The 18,198-nt window shown below is 38.3% G+C and overlaps 1 protein-coding gene across 8 annotated transcripts in view; it reads right to left on the bottom strand.

Annotated features, from left to right (window-relative positions):
- VEZT (vezatin, adherens junctions transmembrane protein) overlaps positions 1 to 18,198 on the bottom strand; it is a 43,801-nt gene that overhangs the window by 12,080 nt on the left and 13,523 nt on the right. For 6 of the 8 annotated variants that reach the window (XM_077339081.1, XM_077339083.1, XM_077339085.1 and 3 more), the window contains 7 exons: positions 16,443 to 16,532; positions 15,248 to 15,423; positions 13,689 to 13,964; positions 9,810 to 9,959; positions 7,850 to 7,997; positions 5,801 to 6,132; positions 3,822 to 4,015 (listed from right to left, as the gene is read on the bottom strand). In XM_077339081.1, coding sequence (XP_077195196.1) covers positions 3,822 to 4,015; positions 5,801 to 6,132; positions 7,850 to 7,997; positions 9,810 to 9,959; positions 13,689 to 13,964; positions 15,248 to 15,423; positions 16,443 to 16,532 — 1,366 coding nt within the window. The remainder of the gene's footprint in view (positions 1 to 3,821; positions 4,016 to 5,800; positions 6,133 to 7,849; positions 7,998 to 9,809; positions 9,960 to 13,688; positions 13,965 to 15,247; positions 15,424 to 16,442; positions 16,533 to 18,198) is intronic. The other 2 variants (XM_077339082.1, XM_077339079.1) reach the window with 1 other exon arrangement.

The raw sequence follows: 18,198 nt of genomic DNA, 5'->3' as shown, positions 1-18,198 counted from the left end.
AACTGGTTTTCTTACTGAATTGTGAGGATTTATGTGCTCAAACATAAGCTGCCATTTTTTGTACTTGCCTGACTGCTATGCAAATTATATATATGTAGGCTTTAATGTTTTGATTTTAAACTGGGATCCTATGCTCTGCTCTTCAAACATGTCAAATGAAGAAGAAATGAACTACTGTGGATTCAAGAGCTGGCTATCACTACTACCCGGGATGAATGCCTTAAGAAGGAACCAATCCTTTAATTTTAAGTTAATGTCACAAGGAAAACGTGTGTTGTTCATGCCACCTGCTTTACAGCTGATCAATGATATGAAACTGTAAAGTACATTCTGGCAGTGGGCACCACCTGATTGCATTGCTGCAGACCAGGCAGCACCCATGCTAGGAGCCCACCAAAGCTGGTCACCTAATGTGGAGGGCAAGTAGTGGGTCACAGCTGTGGCTTGGTTATCTTGCAACCTGTATTAATGCTAGTAACATTGCTATATATCAAGGCTTTGGGGAAACTAATATCAATTATTATTACAGTGGATATGTATATATAATTAAATGTTATATGCAGTTGTTCAACAAAGACTAAAGAGTAAATTCCCAAAGCAGAGCAATCTTAGAGCAAAGAGTCCTTTGACAAGTTCATACAAGTGTATTGTTGCACGAGATTACAAGAGGCAAGAGCAACTTTTGCATGAGATTACAAGAGGCAAGATGCACAGTTTGGAAATATTAAATACAATTATGTTTGCATAATGACAACAGTTATAACATTTAAGCTGTAAAGAGGTCATGGGGAAGGCATCAGGCACAGTAAAGACACCTATATAATTGGTTATAGGACAAGATATTATATGATACAAATATACGACCAGCTACAGTTGACAGGTAGATCTCAACTTTCCCATGTCTCAAATTCCGCCAGGCATATGGTTGAGGCCAGGGCAGCTCTCCCACTAATCCATCAGAGGATCCCCTCCAATATTGAGATCTCTAACACCGAGATCATGGTTAGATGTATTGTATTGGTGCCACCCTCTTCTGAACATTATTCTCTCCACCAGGCTGAACTAAGATCAGAATTGTGACCACCGCCGCTATATGTTATATGTTATATGTAACTTTTAATTGGGGTTTTTATGGGGATTTTATTGTGTTTTAACTATTTATGTTGTAAACCACCCTGAGACCGATTGGGAGAAGGGCGGTCTAAAAATTAAATAATAATAATAATAATAATAATAATAATAATAATAATAATAATAATAATAATAAATTATATATTTTGGGGGTGGTGTGGAGATGGTGAGTAATCACAGTGCATTATGTCTGGAGAGAATACAGTTTGCATGAGATTCTGATCTATTTTTCAAGGATGACCAAGGAATAAAGGGATTGCTACAGGAAGATGGCAGAGAAGCTCAATAACATTTTTGCTTCTGTGCTCACAGTGGAGACAGGGGGGGGCACATGCCCATGCCATGGTTCGTATTTTCAGAAAGAGAGTGTGAAGAACTGGGCCAAATTGAGGTGAGCAGAAATGAAGTTCTAGACCTACTAGGGAAATAAAAAACTGTTCAATCTCCAGGTCCTGATGGCATAACACCCAAAGTTCTTAAGGGACTCAGGTGAGACAGTTGATCTACTAACCCTCACTTGTAAACTAGCACTAAATTCAGCTGCTGTACCAGAAGACTGAAGAGTAGCAAATGTAGCACTAATTTTTAAATAGGGAACCAAGAAATTAAAAACCAGTCAGCCTAACATCTGTCTCAGACAAATTAGTGGAAACTATAATCAAATATAGAATTGTGAGGCATACAGAGGGAGAAGCCACCTAAACGAAAATCAGCAGGGCTTCTGCAAAAGGAAGTCCTGCCTTACAAACCTTTTGGAGTTCTTTGAGAACGTGATATAACTAAATAAGCCTTTTTTACTATGTTTAGCACTTCTCGCTAGCCTAAGCTCATATTGAACTTTAGCTTTTCTAACACTCTCCCTACAATAATTCCTACAATCATTGGGTTTGTTTATACTCATCCTTGGTAATAAGGCCTTCCTTCCATTTCCTAAATGACTCTTTTTTATTCCTCAAATCATTTGACAGCTGCTTATGGAGCCACCTTGGCTTCCTTAGGTTCCTTCCATTTCACTTTTAAGAAACTCCCAGCCCTCTTGGACTCCCATCTCTTTAAGTCTTGCTGACCACAGGACTCTACTCAACATACCTTTAATTCTGTTAAAATCTGCTTTCCTGAAGTCAGTCTATATGTCCGACTACGTAAAGATTTTCTCTTTCTCACAACTGAAAATTCCAAAATCACATGGTCACTACTACCAAGTGTGCTCACTATTTCCACTTCATCTACCAGTTATTTCCTATTGGTGAGAATCAAGTCTAAAATAGCAGACCCCCTGGTTCCCCACTCTACTTTCTGGGAAATGAAGCTGTTGGCAAAACAAGTTTGTATTTTTAGCAGAGTTGGTCTTCCAACAGATATCTGGGTAACTGAAGTTTCCCATGACCACATTATAGAGGTTTATAAAGTTCTGCATGGGTCGGAGAGAGAAGACAAAGTTTTCTCCCTCTCCTGAAATACACCCAAAACAGTAGGTTCAGGGGGGACAAATGAAACTACTACTTTACACAGAGAATGATTGAAATGTGCAATTCACTGTCAGACCATATAGCGGCCGCAGGAAAAAACAGCTTTAAAGGGGGATTAAATATATACATGGAGGATAAATATCAATGGCTATTTGCTAAGGTGACTGAAGGGAACCTCCACGTTCAGAGGCACTAATCCTCTGAATCCCAGAGCCAGGAGGCAACATCAGGCCTTGGCCTCTATGCCCTACTGTGGGCCATCCAGAGGAACTGGTTGGCCATTGTGAAAGGATGCTGGACCAGATAACTGGTCTAATCCAGCAGGACTCTTATGCAGAAATCCTACTGTATAGCCTCTTGTATAAGATTCATACATTATTATACTATACTATATTATTATATTGTAGAAAACAACATGATCACTATAACACTAAAATGAAATGAGTATGGGAAACATAGTATCTGCAATGGCCAGGTAGCAGCACAACAGGTCTGTCAAAGGCAGACAGACTCACAATTAGGCTTCTGAATTAATAGAAAGCTTTATTGGAAGTAGATCTGAACACTCCGACATCTGTAGTCAAATCTAATCGATACATGGCAAGTAAGCAGTTATCAATGCACCCTTCCCGCCCAAATGCCCCCTCGTTCCCAGGGTTGAATTACCCCCCCTTCTCACATGTGCTATCCTGGGCTTCCTGCCAGACAGTCTCTGGCCTGGCTGGCCTTGGGGGACCGGCGCCCTCCTTTACAGATAACAAAGTACAGAGCAACATTTGCAAGAAAGTGTCACAGCATGAAAGGATACACAAAGCAGTATGAAATAGTTCAGGGTTGTAAAAAGGGTTACAAAAGGTTCTTCAAACAACAAATATCAAACTAACATGGAGTTTCTCTGGTCAACCACAAATCATGGCAGAGATCAGTGGAGCTGATCCTGACAAGGTCAAGATCTCACAATATAGGCAAATTTTAAATCTCAACTGAAGGTAAATAATATGACCACTAAATCTGCTACCATACAGCTGTCCATTATTTGACAATATCTGATCCCATGGAAACTTCATGAAGCTGGGTGCCATTCCTTCTTGTTAACTCTTGGTGCCACCTAATAGCAAAGGCAGAATAAATGCCCCTTGCCTCCAGCCCTGCAGTAATTGGGCTACATACATGGGGTCAACTTTTTAAAAACTGCTGGTTAATCATGTTATAAAAACATACCTTGTTTATCAAGATTTCTTCGAACCATTTTTTCCACCTGAGAAATGGCTTCTTCCCAGCAACTGTTGCTAGCTTGCATGTGAGGTTTAATCAGCTTCAGTTTTTGTTCTACAACTTGGTAGGCCTCTGAAGACTGTTCTTGGCTTTCTTTGGAACTAACAAATTTTTCAAGTTCATCTTCCAGAATTATTACTCTAGACAAAAGAGAAAAGTTAGCATCTTATTAACATCTTAATCAAACATTTTGTAAATCTCCTTGATAATTTATACTTCCCACAAATAGTAGTTAAATTCTTGTATGAACAGGAACAAACAGGATTGTAATCTGATGCATTTAAAAAAATACATACTACTGCCTGCTCAGGTGACTGGCAGTATCCCAGAACAGCTTGGGAAGGACTGGGGGAGCAACTGAGAGAACAGCCAGAATGGCTCCCAATCTCTCATAAGAACGTCTTCCTCTGTGAAAAGCCAATAATGTCATGGAGGCATGCACAGTTTTCTTTAGTACCTTCAAAAGGGCTAAGGTGAAGACCAATCAAAAGTTCCCAGTTACAGGCTGTATCAAAGATAGCACTGAGGAAGAGGAGGCACCCTCAGTCACTAGTTCTGAGGCCACTGCTAGAAAACCATCTAACAGGGTAGTGAACATCATCCTGCCGTACATAATAAATCCTCATATTATTTAATCTACAGGGATAGACAATCTGGAGGGCACCTATTCGAGGACACATAAAATTGTAAAAGGTGAGGACAGTCTTTATCACATGGTATCACTGTGTCTAGCTTTTGTGGGTAGTGCAATGTCAATATACCACAAGATACTGGGCAGAGTCTTAAAGGTGAAATATAATTTACAGTGCAATCCTAAACAGTATTATACCATACTAATTCCATTAAAGCAAACTGACAGAGTGGTTTAATGCTGACCAAGATTTTATTGTTGGTTACATAATTCAAGCCCCTGAAATGGCAGATACAAGCACCCTTTCTGAAATTCTAGACTAGCTCCACATAAGTAACAAAGATGATTTAGACAGAAATTAGTAACAAGGATCGTCCTTAGTTTTATTTTTGCCAAGTAACAGAATGGATAGGAGGGGATTAGTACAGGTTTCTGCTTTTAATAATAACTCGGAAAAAGAATGAGTAGTAGTATCTGCAAAACTGAGCAGGAAAAAAATAGGCATATACATCGATGTTCAGGCTTTTAAAATTTAGTCTCAGCAAAGCAAAAAAATCCAAATGGAAGACTCCCCTTTCCCTCTCAATAATACTTTCACTTTACAAACATTTCTGTTAGAAATAAAAACTGACTAATAAACAGACACAGGTAAATAATAATCTGATTATCAAATTAGGCACATATACAAAATACTTATGCATGCTTAAGCCCATTGATTTTAATTAATTGTTTGCCCAGGTATAAACAGGCTTATCCACATTACTGTTACCCTTGACTTTGTGTGCATAGTAGTTATTTGGAAAAGGGAGCATGAAAGATCATACCTTGTCACAAATTTTATTAGTCTTTAAGGTGCTACTGGACTCTTGCTCTTTTTTAATAGTACTTAACTGTCAGTACAATCCTATGTCGAGTAACTCCACTCTAAATCCATTTATTCCAGGTGTATTACACTGGAGCAACTGTACAATACTGCACTGAATAACACCTCTTTACGATTCTGAGGATACTTCTAAATACTGACCCTGTCACATGCATTTTTTAAAAACCACATGTGTTACTTTATGCCCAAGTCCTGTACAAATAGAGCAAATTCTAATTTGTAGCTATTTTTACTTTACTGAACATAATTAATTTTGGGGGGTAAATAGGTGTTGGGGGGAAGTTACAGTAATACTGGCCACTAGAAATCAGCATGAAACACCTTTGAAAGAAAACAATGTAGGCTTTAAAGCAACAACTACAACTAGAATTAGAGTACTAGCAGGATGTTCTTTCACTGAGATCAACTTACTCATTCAGTAAGGCCTTTAGATGGAGCTGCAAACTACGCACTGCGGTATGAAGATGATTTAGTTCTCTTGATTTCTGGTTGGTTTTCATTAAACGATCAGAACCAGATTGATGATGGGTTTCAAAATATCGATAAAACTCATAGCTTCGTTTAAGTTCTTCTAAGCAGGCAGCATGAGCATGAGGCAGACCTTGAGTCACATCAGAAAATATAGAAAGAGGCAATCGTCCTGGCGTAATCAGATTCTTAGGGGAAGCATTGGAAGGAGACATCAGAAGAACCAGTCGCCTGAAGAATTCAGAACTCTGCCCTACCCAAAGCTGAAATAAAACCTAAAATCACAGAAACGTCACTATAATTTATGTTGTTTAAAAAGATAAAACCCTTTAAAAATTCCTATACTTTATCACACAATATGCTAATTCCCTGGCTGAAAAAGACCATTCTAAATTAAGGGAGGAACAGCAATTGCTTTTTCTAAATAAACACAAATAATTCTGGGTTAAGCTTGTCAGATACTCAATTACTTTTCTCATAAAAAACTATTCTGATACCCTTGTCTAAATGCTGACCTTTTGGGGACAGAATTCCATCTCATCAATATAGAATTGCTATAATATGTCCTAACTCCATTGGATAAAGTAAGCTTACAAAAATAAAAATTAGTCTACAAAATACAAGTTTTGGTTTGGGACAAAGATTACCAAAAGCATAAGAAAAATCATGCTGAATCAGGCCAATGACCCATCCAGTTCAACATTCTATTTCACATAGTGGCCAAAATCCAGGTTGCCATCAGGAAGCTCCGTAGTGGGGCCAGAACTCCAGAGGCCCTCCCACTATTGCCCCCTCCCCAATCACCAAGAACACAGAGTATCCCTGCCCCAGATATACTAGTCCACCTATACCTTGTGGCTAATGGCCACTGATGGACATGTTTATCCAATTCCCTCTTGAAACTGTCTATGCTTGTATCCGCTACCACTTCCTGCAGCAGTAAATTCCACATGTAAATTACTCTTTGAAGAAGTACTTTCTTTTATCTGTTATAAACCTACTACTCGTTAATTCCATTGAATGCCCACAAGGTTCTTGTATGGTGAGAAAGGGAGAAAAGTATTTCTTTGTCTATCTTTCCTATCTCATGCATAATTCTGTAAACTTTTGCAATGTCATCCCTCAATCATTTCTCCAGGCTGAAGAGTCCCCACTTCTTTAACCTTTCTTCATAGAACGGTGTTGTACTTTTCTAAATCTTTACCAATACTATCTTTTTTGAGGTGTCATGACCCAAACTATAAACTGCATTCCAAATGAGGCTGTACCAGAAATTAATACAGGGGCATTATGATATTTGTTCTCAATTCCCTTCCTAATAATTTTCTGCATAGCATTTGCCTTTTTATGGCAGTTGTATACCGAGTTGTCTGTGATCTGGCACAGTTGCTGAAGGTATCTCAAAACCAAATCTCTTTCTCCTAACTTGTATTCATATTGACCCAAATAAATGTGTGGGTAGTTAAAATCACATATTATGACACAGATGTTTCATCTAGCTGACTTCCTTAGTTCCCTTGTTGTTTTTAAATCATCTTCTAACCTTTGCTATAGTGGGCACTAGCAAGCTCCCAGAGTTAAGCTTCCTGCCTCCAATTAGATAAAATGTTCCAGAACTTTGAACTGTTTTTCATGTTATTGAGGCTCACTTCTATTTAATTACTGATGTATTTATTCAGTTTATATACTGCCCCTTAGTGTAACATCTTGGGGCTGTGTATGTAGAATCAATAAAACAGAATAAAACGTATGTTAAACCACTTTAACAATTGAGAATGGAACATGGCAATCATTTCAATTTATAGGCAACGGTAACATGACTTGACTTAAAAACATGAGTAACTGTAGCAATTGAAAAACGAGCTGGCCATATGCTTAGGCAGTAGGGCTGCCTGAGAAGTATAAATCTAGGTTGCGGGTGCTTTTTATTCTAAAACCCATCAAAAACAGCAAGAAAAACACTCTGTTGATATGACTAAAACATGAGGTTACCTTCAATGCAGGGAGGCTGAAGCCATCTGTGAAATTATGTGCTTCTTCTTCTGATACTTGCTCTTCACTCAGTCCCAGGCCAAGTTCCTTAAAAGGCACCACACAGATGTAGTTTGTCACATTGTCACTCTCAGAATTCAGTGGGTAGGTTTAGCTGGGGTTAAGGTATTAACAATAAAGCATTTGTATTATGTGAAACATGGAGACACACAAGGGAACAACAACAACAGATTATCTTTCTAAAAAACATTCACAGCAAAGAAAATTAACAAAAAAGGTATGTCAATTGAAGCTGTCGGGTTTTGTGAATATGCAGTAATAAGCAATTCAATAAGAAGTGCAGAGTTCTACATTTGGGTTACAATAATGAGAAACATTCATACTGCATGGGAGATATACTACTCTGTAGCAGTGTGCGTGAAAGAGACCTCGGGGTACTTATGGACTTAAACTAAATATGAGCAGATAGTGTGATGCAGCCGTAAAGAAAGTGTAGTCTTGGTTTGTAATAGAGGTATCACATCAAAATCGCAAGATATCATAGTCCCACTGTATACTGAATTGGTGAGACCCCACCTGTGTACTGTGTACAGCTCTGGAGGCCTCATTCAAAAAAGGATGTGGACAAAATTGAGAGGGTGCGGAAGAGATCAACAAGGATGATGTAGGGTCAGGGGACCAGACCCTATTGATGAAAGGCTGGGACTTGGGAATATTCAGTCTAGAGAAGAGGAGGTTGAGAGGGAATATGATGGTTCTCTTTAAGTATCTGAAAGGTTGTTGTTTGGAGGAGGGCAGGGAGTGGTTCCTGTTGGCAACAGAGGATAGGATGCACAAGTAATGGCTTTAAACTATATGTTGAATGGTATCAGTTAGACATCAGGAAAAAAAATTCTAACTGGGTGCCAGGTCTCAGACAAGAGGCTCTTCCACTCATCTACAGCCCTGCCTCTTACTGCCCTGAGCAAGTAGCCAATATTTATTTATTCCCATATCTAAAAATGCACAAATAACATATACATTACTACAAAGTGACAAAAAGTATATAATACAAAAGGCGCAAATTAGAACTCATACCAATTTAAACCACTGAGGATTAAAAGGACAATCTGCTTAGCTTGAATGATTTTAGCAAAGTAACAATGTACTCTTTCAAATGAATATGAAGTCTTGATAAGCAAGCTTCTTCTGCAAATGTAATCCTGAATGCTGAAGACTACTTCTCAATTTTGCTTGTATTTTTCAAAGCCTTGGTTGTTTTTTAATTACATATCTAGGTCGCAAAATACTATGTAATCCAAATTTTGCTCTTCAGATGCACAAAAGAAATGTCTTCCAAGTATCAAGGGAGTTCTTTAAATGATATTGAGTATCTCTTTTTTCTCAGTGTCCCAAAGTCAATGTCAGGGTTTTCATATATAGCCCATTGAAAGACCCTGTGTTTCGCTGGACACAGATAAAAAGAGGAAATTAACTGGAAAATAGAGTGTGAGTTGAAAACAGTGAGAGAAAGAAACACAAGAGGGCTGGGTTAAAGTGGAAAAGCAAATTCTCCACCCAATTCTTATAGTTTCAGAAGACACCTTCTTGCGATTATACCTGTATGGTATAGTTGATGGAGTGCTGGATTTGGAAGATTCAGTTTAAATTCCCATGGCTATGTACTAATTGGGTAATCCACCAGTGACCACCTATCAGCCTAACCTCTCACAGGAATTATTGAATATAATGTGTCAGGGAAAAACCACATGTGCCACCCTAGGCTCCTTAGAGACAATAAGGGGGAAATGTAATAAAATAAACAGAAACAAGTCTCTAAAAGCATAAATATTAATGTCATAGCCATATTGACACAGTGAACTCAAAGATTTGTAAGTTTTCATGAGTTGGAAATAAAATGACTTAAGAACCAATTCAGCAATCTCTCATTTTTCTATCTAAACTATTTGAGAAAGGATATTGTTTCAGCATGTACAAGGTAGCTAGTCTTGAAGCTCTGAAATTGGCTCTTATTGATCGGTACACAGCTTTCCGAAGACCAATAAGATGCTGACAAGGATGTTGTCCAGCTTTATTAAATGAGCAAGCAGCACTGACCCTGTCAAGCAAACTTGAAAAGTAAAATGTGATACAACTGTACAGATGTCCTACAGAATTATCAAAATTATAATACTATTAGCTTAATTTTTTCTTCATAAAATACACCATTACGCAAATTGAAAAAAGTACAAGCAAGCTCTTACCATCCAGTCATAAACAATATACTCCACTCATGGTTCTAATATTCAGTTGGAAAGGCCCTACTCTCAACAGAGCAACAGCAGCAGTAAATTAGTGCTAAAGGAAAAAAGCCAATGTGTAATTTGAATGAGGCATCTTTGGCCAGTCTGTAAATTTATTACTAGTTCATTGCATAGATATGCTTCTCCACAATCCTATAAAAATGTCTCAGCTTCATGAACAGAAATGGCTTCCAGTTTAAAGAAGGTGGCAAAAGCAAGAGTGATAACTAAGTTAAGTGTAAAATTATCACAATCTTCTATATACTTAACAAGAGATTTCTTTTGAACATGGTCAAGAGTTTGGGGACAATTGCTGACATTGGTAGCACACAAGAAAAAACAGCTGACCTGTAGCTCAAAAACAGCAAAATGAGATAGGTAGTTGTTTAGGAGGCATACCAATTTGGATCTGACACTGGGAAGCGGGGGAGAACAGGGGTTTCAATGCAGTGAGCAGAAATCGATAATTCGATATATCTAGATAGATATATTTTATTTGGCAAATCCATCAATCTCTACCTGATCTTCCAGCTACTGGCACAATGTTAATGATAAACCTAGATTATATTACTAGTATATGTTCTGTGTTACACTGCCCTTGAAGATTGTCTGGAAGCCATAGTTGGTACAGATTGGTGCAGCTAGACTGTTGAATGGAGTGGGTCATATAGACTATATCACTCCAGTCTTGTTCCATTTACTCTGGCTCTCAATCACTTCCAGGTTGAGTCCTGCTATTGATCTTTAAAGCTCTATATGGCTTAGGAACAGCATCCTTTAAGCCTTCACCCATATGAACCAATCTGTCTACTCTGGTCACATTTGGATACCCTGCTTTGTGTGCCCTCAACATTTGAGGCTAGACACCTGAGCCTCTTGTGGCGCAAAGAGCCTCTTGTGGCGCAGAGTGGTAAGGCAGCCGTCTGAAAACTTTGCCCATGAGGCTGGGAGTTCAATCCCAGCAGCCGGCTCAAGGTTGACTCAGCCTTCCATCCTTCCGAGGTCGGTAAAATGAGTACCCAGCTTGCTGGGGGGTAAACGGTAATGACTGGGGAAGGCACTGGCAAACCACCCCGTATTGAGTCTGCCATGGAAAACGCTGGAGGGCGTCACCCCAAGGGTCAGACATGACTCGGTGCTTTGCACAGGGGATACCTTTACCTTTTACCTTACCTGAGCCTTTTCAGTCACAGCACCAAACTTTGCAACTCTTTCCCCAGGAAGATTATTCTCTCTATATATACCATTGTCTTCCACCATTAGGTGAAGACCTTTTTGTTTCATTCTCAATAACTATTATTGGCCCTCCTTTGATGTCATGTTTACATTTATTTCTTATTTATTTATTTAGATTTTTATACCGCCCTTCCCTATGGCTCTGGGCGGTTTACAGAAAACATTTCAGAACATTTACATGGAACAGTATATGTTTTATTAAATTATTTTATACATTAACTTAAATGCTGTTTTAATGCTCACCACTTTGGGGACCCTACTGAGTAGAAAGGTGACATTAAAATGATTTAAATAAAAATACACACTATCAATGCACTACTGGCACTGCCATTATAGCTGCTTTTGGCCTGTGGCCTTTACATTCAGGAATAAAGTCAAATCAATGTTAGATTTTCCCATAGCAGAAGCAGATATACTTCTGAGTAAGCACAAGATTTTAGAATGTCACAAATCAACCTATAATATGACATCTATGAAATAATTCCACCAGTGATGGGCCCTCAGATGTTCAGGTGGTGGAACCCTCAAGAAAGTCAAAACTGGAAATAGTTTTGATTTTTGAAGTGGTAAACATTGCTGCTTTTGTCTAGGGAATTCAGAAGATTAAGGATAGTTATAAAGGAGACATTACATCATAGACAGAGTGCAACAGTAGCATAAAATCTTGCCCAGACCCATAACCTTTTATGCCACCTCCATTCCACCTAAAATGCCAACTGCACAAACAACCTCAACTTCACTGTGGATCATCACCTGATAATATAGCTGTTGGCAAGAAACAAGAGATAAAACAAAGCAAAATGCTGGAAACAGACTTTTACTATTATTGCCTGGTCAATCTGTGGTCTGGAATATGTGAAGTTTGAAATGTCCTTGAGTAAGCAGTAGAGAAATTTTACTGTTAATAAAAAGCAATATTTTAACTAGATTTCTAGCCCAAAGTTTATTAGCAGGAAGCTAAAGTATTACTGAAAATGGTTTCTCAAGCATATTTCTTTCGAGATACTGAAGAATTCTAGAAATTAGTAACAGAACTCAAGATTAACCAGCACAGTAATATCATTGCAGTAGCAAAGAAAAAAAGCTATTTTAACCATAACAATTTTTTAAAGGGAGTACAGAAGCAGTGAATTTAAAATCTACTAATTTATTTTCACAGTTGAAGAGTTAACAGTTTTATTCACATCAAGAATAACTGCTCAATTTACTTTGGCTTTAGCCCAGCCTGCTAAGCTCTTTTCCAAAAACAGCTTTAACTATAAAATTAAGTATTCTTAATTGTATGCTATCTTGTCAAGAACAGACCTGGACAGCCTTCCAACGTGCCTCAACACTCTAATAGAGAGTAAGAGATTTTGCCAGAAAAGCTTAACTCAGACTTCTCATCATTCATGGTTAGGAAATTTGCTGTTTGTAAGATAGATACAGTTTTACTTTTGCATGTTACAGCTTGAGATTGTTAGTAACATTTTACTAATAGCATATGCTCTGCAAATAGAGATCAAAGTGTTCTGTGTATATGGCAATGTTTAGGCAACTCAGATGTGGATGATTTTAATGGGTCTTTGCCTTTCTACTAACTATATATAAATATATTGCAAAAAATATTTGAAGAGGGCATACCAGAGCATACACATTTACAACTATACTGATTTTCACAACTCGCTTCAATCATTTATGGAATTTGCCATCAGTCAGTCAGAATTAAAGCAGCCTCCTAAACAAGTTCTCAATTATGCTGAATATTCAACTTCTGGATTGTCAACTATGGGGGAGGGGAGTGGAATTCCATAAACTACATAATATTCTAGGCAGAACTTACAAAAATCTCATTGTGAAATTTTATACAAAATTATGTGGTCTCACCACTAAACAAATAGGCACAAAATATGGTTCTGAATAACACAAAAGAATATTCAGGAAAAAAATGAAATTAATGCAATCTTCATGGTTGAGGAACCCAAGTAAAAAAAAATTAGAGTTGGCTTGAAGAGTTGCTAGCTAAACAGGTTTATTAAGCTCTTCTTCCTTCCTTCCTCAAATATCAGGAACAATCTATTAAGGCTGCTGTCTATTTCACAGACATCCTTAGAAGAATGTCTCTAAGGTTACGACAACAACTAAATTCTGTTCATGCCCTTGTTACCTGCCATACCCTCAACAAATCTGGTGTATTTCAGTACCAAATATTCAGCTGTCATGATGAATATATGTTGAATGTTATTTGAACAATTAAAACAAAGATTTCTTGACTGTGTATTATTTAATATCCCACAGTATGTCTAAACCAATACATAAAACAATCTAAAATTTAGACTCACAGAGTGAATCCTCGGGAAATTACTTCTGTTTCTTGAATGAGTCGTAAAGCTTTCCTCACAAGATTAGTGAAAGCTCGGCAGTTAAGCACTGTATCTTCTAGCTGAAGTTGGCATTTTCTCAGAGACATTTGCAGTTTGGCTGTCCTCAGAGTGTCCAAAATTCGAACAAATGTGTAAACAAACATGCCTATTGCCCACACCAGTCCCAGGGATCCATTGCAACAAGAAGGAAGCATAATCAGTGTGCTGATGAAGGCAAGCAGTAGTGAGATATCCCTGCAAAACAAACAGACCGATTGATTAACTGATGGCATTCCAATAATTCATAAAATTCAAACTGTCCCTCCTACAATCAAAGTTTTTAAATCAACAATAGCTGATAGCCATATTAATAACTATTAGCATTGTTAATCAAATGGCTATTACAGAGCTATGAAGCATCCATTTTACTTGTATTTTGTACTATTGGACTGAAAATGTTCCCATTTGAAGAGATTATTGCTTTAAATATTTGATCTGAAGAATGACTGTTCAGCAAAAAAGGGTGGGAACTTTTTCCAGGTTCAAGGGACAGTAGAAAAAGGGCATGTTTCTTTAGTGTAATCAGATCCTACATTAATGGTAATCTTGTTTTTTCAGAGTTTGACTCACTTAACCTGAACACTACCAAGGCTTTTTAAAAGGCTGCACCTAAAAACATTGGTCTTTACAAATGTTTCATCTTCATTCCCAAAGACAGAAAAGGACAGACTCATCAAAAAAGAGACAAAGAATGAAGTATTAAATAATCTTCTATAGACACTTCACATTTGTGCAATGATCCATCCCCAAGGCAAAGCCAAACTGGTTTTGCCAGGCTTTTGTACAGCACTGCCTCCAAAATGGGCTGAACAAAGTGGGCAAATTCATGTGACTCCAGAAGCCATTTCCTGAAAAAAGGATAAATAGAAGAAGAATTTCAAGGTGGTTCAATTATATAACCAGTGAAAAAAATTGAGACTTGGGTCCAAAACCCATTGTATTCATTTTGGAATGTGCACCTAATCTTCAGAAAACTGCATTACTCCAAATCAGAGCGGCTGCGTCCATAAATTCTCCCATCTAAATTAACACAGCCACGTTGAAAATAGTCAGTGTGAAGTTAATTGTGACCTTGCTTCATTCTTTGAAAATCACTGCTTTAATTATGCACTGACCCCCAAAATGGCCAGTATTAATTGTGCTAAAGTGGATTTGTCTTCTTATGGGTAATCCTCTCCCATTTCTCACAGCAGTTTTCCAGAAAACCAAAGACAAAAAAATAGTCCTGCAGCATACTATGCAACTTAATATAAAATACAGAACTGGGAAGCTGGCAAAGAATGCATGCAAGGCATGTCAATGTCCCAGCTTTGAATACACTGGAAAGCACAGGGTAAACATTCAAAATAATAGTAAGACAGAAAGAACGTTTCCATGGATTAGGAGGCCACATATGAAAAGGCCATGGTACTTTTTCCAACAGTATATGTTGGACATTGGATATGTGTACATCAGATGCACATGGCTCATATCAATACCAAATATTAGGAGTTGCTAGGGAGGGTAGTGTTGGAAGATGTCCATGTTCCTGTTGCTTCGACTGTCCTGCCAACAGGATACTGGGGTCAAGTAGCTCAATCAGTTCAACATCCTCCTGCAGCAGAACTTCCTGTTGCAGAATCGTGCAGAGAACCTCCGATCGAAAACCAACATCCTTAACATTAAGAGATGAGGGAAACAGTATCAGATGAGCACATTCAACATGTTGTTATGTTGTTAGGTGCTAAGTCGTGTCCGACCCATCGCGACCCCATGGACAATGATCCTCCAGGCCTTCCTGTCCTACATTCAACATACATAAGCATTTTTGAAATGAAAACTGTGCTATCACAATCCTAAATTACCTGTATTTATCTATCTAAAAGTTACCTAACATATTGGTTTGAGGCCTGTCAAATGCCAGTAGGCAGCTACTATTTCTCTTGCTGTATTCAACTATAAAACACAAAGCACCATAACTTAGTAAAGCATTCAATTAAATGATCCCTAAAATTGAATGAGATTTGGGGAAGGGAAAGACAACTGAACTGAACACAGCATGAAAGCACATGCTCTAGTATTCAGCTACAATGCCTCCATGTAGAATTCTTGTTAGGTACATTTAAACATAAGATCTTATGTTTAAATGTACCTAACAAGTCAGCAGCTCTTGGTAGCAGCACTCTATTCCTCATCTGCCTTCAGCCCCTCTTTGCAACACAAAACACAACTGCTGTTTCTGTGTGCCTAAGTATCAATTTGGCAGCTGCTGGAAGAGCAAAGGCAAAAGTGTTGAAAACTCTAATTATCCAGTCATGCACTACTACTGTGTGGATGGCATTGCAAAAGCCAAGGCAAGCAAAAGAAGGGCCCATTTCAAATCCAACGGATGGGATCACTGGGAGGTATACACCCCTCCGTGTGGCCTAGACCTAGCTTCTTAAACAGAGCTACTGTTTGTCATGTTTTAAGGACTTCACCATTTTAATGTAAACTATACTTAGAAAGTACGTTGAAAGCATACAACACACACACTATAGTCCACTATACAGTTTATAGAACAAGTAGTGACTCACTGCCCAAACTTTTTTTAAAAAATAAGGAATAAATATTTTTATTAAGAAATGTAATAAAAGATTACTGGTGGGAAATGGGGGATGTTTGAGGAGAAGTAAGGGGTGAAAGTATGCTTACCATTTGGTATAGTATATCATCTTTTTTCTTACATGGTAAAAAAGGAAGCCAGGTTTTAAATCTCTCAGCTAGTTTTGACAGGGTGTCTTGCTATAAAGAATTAGAAAGCAAGCATAAGCAAAGAAACTATTCTAAAACAATAGAAAAGGCTTTATTTATCCCCCCTACCATAATCTAACTGCAAAGATGATACTTGATAGGCTACTTTAAAAAACTTTTCATGCAAGACAAGGACTTTTTTATTCTATGCGTATATATTGATTTTGGATCTGCAAAAGTGGTAAATTTGTGCCAGCGTCTCCACAAAATTGTCTATTACCGTAGGACAACCATGGGAGAATTAAATGACTCACAAAAATTCACAAGAAAGCATTAAAAGAGCTCTGAAATTTTAACAAAAGAAGGCAGTGATGATACAATGTTGTATAGTTTTACTAAACTGACCTGTCTCGGGTTTAAATTATCTGGTCTTTTTAATACACAAAAACAGCCTAAATATAGGACAAGGTAACTTAATAACAGTTGATAGTTAGCAGGCTTAAGAAAAGATAGTTGCAATTTAAAAGTCCCTTAAGAAGTGGTATATTGCAAGCTGTAACCTGTATTTCTTATTAAGGTGAACAGAAACATGGCCTTAGCCAGAAGAATATGAACCTGTGCAGCTACCCTTTTAATTTTCTTTTATGCAAAGCAGATAGCTTTGTTTTCAATGGGCAGTGGCAAGTACCAGTCTATTTTAAGAACTAAATGATTAAAGTAGAATAAACAAAAGCTCCATCCAATCTAGTAGCCTGATTTCAGCATTTCTTAGATGTCAGGTGCACAAGAAAATGGGCAGTTTGTAACATCTTCTCACTGTATAAGCAGGTATCACAAGGACATGGCGTATGACAGAAAACTGTATCATAAACCTTAGTCTGAGAATACTGAGAGTAACAGCTAAAATAATGAATTATAATGGCCAACGCAATGGAAGATATTGTCCCAAATGAACTGACACTGACAGAAATGTAGGTCAAGAAATTAAATGAAATTGGCTCCATTCTGGATGAATTCGAATTATCAACCTAGATTAAAGAACCATGAAAACAGCCCAGTGCACATGTTTCATGAAAAGCCTCTTTTGAAATGGAGGTGAGTTGGGTTATGGCTCAAGAACCTGATTAGCTTTAAAAATCTACAGGGCCTACATGCCTAAAAGTAGTTATTTGGATTACAGCCATAGAACAGAAATTTGGCTTATTGAAACATACCGTATTTGCCAGCGTATAAGACGACCCCCCAACATTTCCACTCAAAATATAGAGTTTGTTACATTACTTTACCTGTCATTGTCACCATTGTACGGCCGCAGCACCTCTGCCCCGCCCCTGCATCTCCCTGTGACTGGCTCTAGTGTGCAAGTGCGCATGTGCAAGCTCTGCGTAGACAAGGGCCGGAGCGCTGCTGCTTCCCGCCGAGCAGAATGGGCCGGTCATGCCAAAAAGGCTGGCACCCCTGTCTCATTGCTGATGCTCGCCGCAGCCACGCTGATGACCTGCTGTGGCCGCACTGGATACCGCACGATACTGGGTGGAATGTAGAATGAGGTGGGTGGGCATCGGGAGGCCACTATGGGCAGCTATGTCTATCCCAACTGAAGTGCACCCGGCGTACAGGATGACCCCCCCACTTGGAGGCATGTTTTTCAGGGGGGGAAAGTAGTCTTATACGCCAGCAAATACTGTATACTTAATCCCGCACCTTCAAATCTGTT

Source organism: Paroedura picta, chromosome 5 (assembly GCF_049243985.1).
Source record: "Paroedura picta isolate Pp20150507F chromosome 5, Ppicta_v3.0, whole genome shotgun sequence".
Taxonomy (NCBI): domain Eukaryota; kingdom Metazoa; phylum Chordata; class Lepidosauria; order Squamata; family Gekkonidae; genus Paroedura; species Paroedura picta.
This window is presented reverse-complemented; position numbering and strand designations above follow the sequence as displayed.